We start from the raw sequence: 3566 nt of genomic DNA on the forward strand, positions 1-3566 counted from the left end.
GCTGCCATGTGAGAGTTTGTGAGGGGGAAAGAAAGTTCTGATCAAACTGTCTGTTAGCTTGAGCTTTTGAGAAGGTGGGGAAGGGGGCATCACTGCTGGCTAATTAATCAGCTGGTAGTGATGTTATGCTATTACTGCTGGTTGGTAGATTAAGCTGGTAGTGATAAGGGAGCAGGGCATCACTGCCGGCTCAATCCATGGTTCGGTAGTGATGTAATTTATTACCATCGGTTTATAAGCCACGATAGTTGATTCTTCCCACGTGGCTTACGAACCGGCAGTGATGTCATCACTGCCAGCCTATTAGAAATTGACACTGATGGACCGATATATAAACCTAATTTATAGTAATAGAATTAACTCAGCCTACAGGTGCATCTTCTCAGAAATCATTCGATCTGATTACGTAGACCCGAGTCGAGTATTAGACACTCCTCTGGAGCTCTGCCTCCACCGCTATCCTACCGCTGCTCCACCAGCGCCGCGAATGCCTAACATCTTTCTTTCTGTAATCATTTTATATATACCATGGACATAGAATGCTAATTTTCAATGTACCATGAGTCCATGACATCTGTCTTTGTTTCCAAAATTAATTGGATATCCTTTTATTTATATGTATGGATTGACACATCATGATTACAAATTCTAAAAGCAAGCTAAGGCATAAGATACCATACAAGGCCAGCTCTTCTTACCATATTTTGATTCAAGTGAACAGTCCATATTTAGGGTCCCACGGACATCATTCCCATAAATAAACTATACAACATTCTTCAAGCAGTCACTGAGCATGACTTATTTGACATAGAAAAACATATGTAGTTGTTCTTCTTAATTCCATCCACCATGGTGTCCTCCACCACCGTATCCTCCTCCATAACCCCCACCTCCGCCGTAGCCACCACCACCATTACCATAACCTCCTCCGTAGCCACCTCCATATCCATTGCCGTAGCCAGGTTGACCATACCCACCACCGTATCCAGGGCCACCATACCCACCACCATATCCAGCTCCATAGCCACCACCATGGCCATGGTTGTATCCTCCACCATATCTAGGCCCATATCCACCACTGTAGCCAGGCTGATTATATCCTCCTCCATACCCACCGCCATTTCCATATCCTCCACCGTAACCACCGCCGTTTCCATATCCTCCACCACGGTTGTATCCGCCTCCCCACTTCTCATCCTTGAGTCCAGCCCCTCCTGCTGGTTTCACATTCTTTCCCTCAGACTCTACATGCAAAAAGATGTTTTTTAATGATCAATGTTTTGTACACTGTAGTATTTGCATATATACTGTATAGCATTAGTTTCACAAATGCTGAATATAAGTTAGCTAGGGGGGAGAGAGAGAGAGAGAGAGAGGCGCAAACCAACCGTTGGCTTCACTGAGCTCTCTAGCATACACCACATCCTGGAAGATGAGCAGGAGAGAGGCCAGGACGACACAGAGAAGAACTACAGACTTAACCGCCATTTCTACGCCTCTCTCTCCCCCTCTCGCTGAAACTAGCTTTGAGTGAAGAGATAGGACTGCCGCAGCGTGCTATTTATAGACTATAGAGGCAGCAACGCATGCACGCACATTGCTCGCATCCGAGCCTATCGTCGAGATAATTAAATGGACGGGGCCGTGCCAAGATGTTTCAACGCTCAATAAGTGCACTGATACAGTTGGCTGTTAGCTCGGATTGGAAGGAGAAGAGTTAGCTCTGGTGCTACGTCTCGTTGTCAACTTGATTACTATCCCAATGGAGCCGGGCATTGACATTATTGAAGTATCAGTGGGTTTACATGCGTTCGTGGTTGAGACTTCAGAACAAGTTGCAAATTTAAGGTCCACTAACAAAGTATATATCATTTTCCCCTATCCGTGCATTGTCGGATTTCTAAATGCAGTTAGATGTAGTACTCATTTGAATTGGGCTATCTATATCTTGGGGGATCCACTGTTCTCACTGTGTGACATAATTAAGAAAAGTAAAATTGTAAGATAAATATCTGTTGGGATTGAAAAATCTGGTTCACACTTGGAAAGCCAAAATAAAAGTAGTGAGACAAAATGGACTTGCAAGGGATTGAAATTTCCGCAACAATGAGATTTACTACAGCTGTTTTAGCTGCGCTAGATCTTTGTAATGTACGTAAATGTGTATTAAAATTAAGACGCACTATTGCTTGGGCTGGATCATTCTCTGATTAATAAAGCTTGCTAGATGTGCTCATTAGGCACTTCAGAGAACAGATGGAGGTAAGGAGCAGGATACGTGGTCCATGAAGTTGCCGGCAAAATGGCAATTGGCAAATTGATACAAGCATTTAATCATGTCACTTCATTGCAGTTCCTAGCTGAAACCGTGGACATTTGCTCGCCGACGGTCCTCCTCTCTCTCTCTCTCTCTCTCTCTCTCTCTCTCATACACACAAAAACATGTCAAGGAAGCTGGTGCTCGCGCTGCCAGGAGGGTGCGCCGCCGCCGGCGGGAAGGACTTTGCTCTAACCCTATATTTTGGGGATTTTTTGTTGAAGTTTTCTTATCTGTGAAATAGGATTTTTTATTGAGGTGTACAAAGTTTTTTATTGGATGTAAAAAGTGTTCTGATCGGTTGTTCGAAAGTTTTTGATCAATCAAAACAATTTGGAAATCGGTTGCTAACCCCTGGATCCATGGAAAAAGAAGAGAGATCCAGGGAAAAAGAAGAGGGAGCAGGAGAGGAGCTGTTCGGAGAGCACGCTCACAGCGTCGTTTTGGTGTCCGACATCGTTCGCTGCTACCGGTGGCACAGTGCACGGGCTGTATAGCGATCCCCTAACAGCTACATGCATCTAGAGGCCGGCCGGGATATGCACTACGTGAAAAAAGATTAAGGTGACGGATCATTACAGATAAGGATAATGAGTCTAGTATCTATCTTCCTAAACACGTTACTGATGACTAGTCATTGATGACGGGTAAAAATTTATCACCAATGATGTTATATGTGATGGGTGGTAACTGTGACTTATCATCTATTATCATCTCCCATGTACTAGGTGGAAGATATAAGTGATGGATAGTCTTTTCACCCGTCACGGGTAAGAATCCGTCACCAATAAAGTCATATGTGATTGGTCGTAATCATGACATGTTATTTATCATCATCTCCCATGTATTGGGGAGAAAGATATAAGTGATGGGTAGTCTCTTCACCTGTCACTTATGTCCTAACATAAGTGATGGGTAACTAGGTTACCCGTTATATATATCTTTCACCCGTGTGCCGAGGAGAAAGACATAAGTGCTGGGTAACCATCACTTATACGAACACATAAGTAAAGGTAACAAGGTTACCCGTCACTTATATGAACACATCACTTATGTGTAGCTTACCAGGCATAATTTTATTATTTTCTCGCTGTGTCATGGAGCATATGTAGGATTTGGCAGCCGTATTATCCTTGCAAATAACAGCAATATATCTAAATCCATATGGACAAACATACTTATAAAAGAACTTGCTATATCACAGAATCATAAATATTACAAAGTTCTGATCAACTCATATTATAGAAGA

The 3566-nt window shown here is 43.0% G+C and overlaps 1 protein-coding gene across 1 annotated transcript; it reads right to left on the reverse strand.

The window, feature by feature from the left end:
- Positions 1 to 579: 579 nt before the first annotated feature.
- LOC133930377 (glycine-rich cell wall structural protein 2-like) lies at positions 580 to 1553 on the reverse strand. Its single transcript, XM_062377016.1, has 2 exons — positions 1389 to 1553; positions 580 to 1244 (listed from the first exon to the last, which is right to left on the reverse strand). Exons 1-2 carry the CDS (start codon positions 1486 to 1488, stop codon positions 835 to 837), a joined length of 510 nt encoding a protein of 169 aa, XP_062233000.1. The 5' UTR covers positions 1489 to 1553; the 3' UTR covers positions 580 to 834.
- Positions 1554 to 3566: the final 2013 nt, after the last annotated feature.

This window comes from Phragmites australis, chromosome 10, assembly GCF_958298935.1.
Source record: "Phragmites australis chromosome 10, lpPhrAust1.1, whole genome shotgun sequence".
NCBI classification, from domain to species: domain Eukaryota; kingdom Viridiplantae; phylum Streptophyta; class Magnoliopsida; order Poales; family Poaceae; genus Phragmites; species Phragmites australis.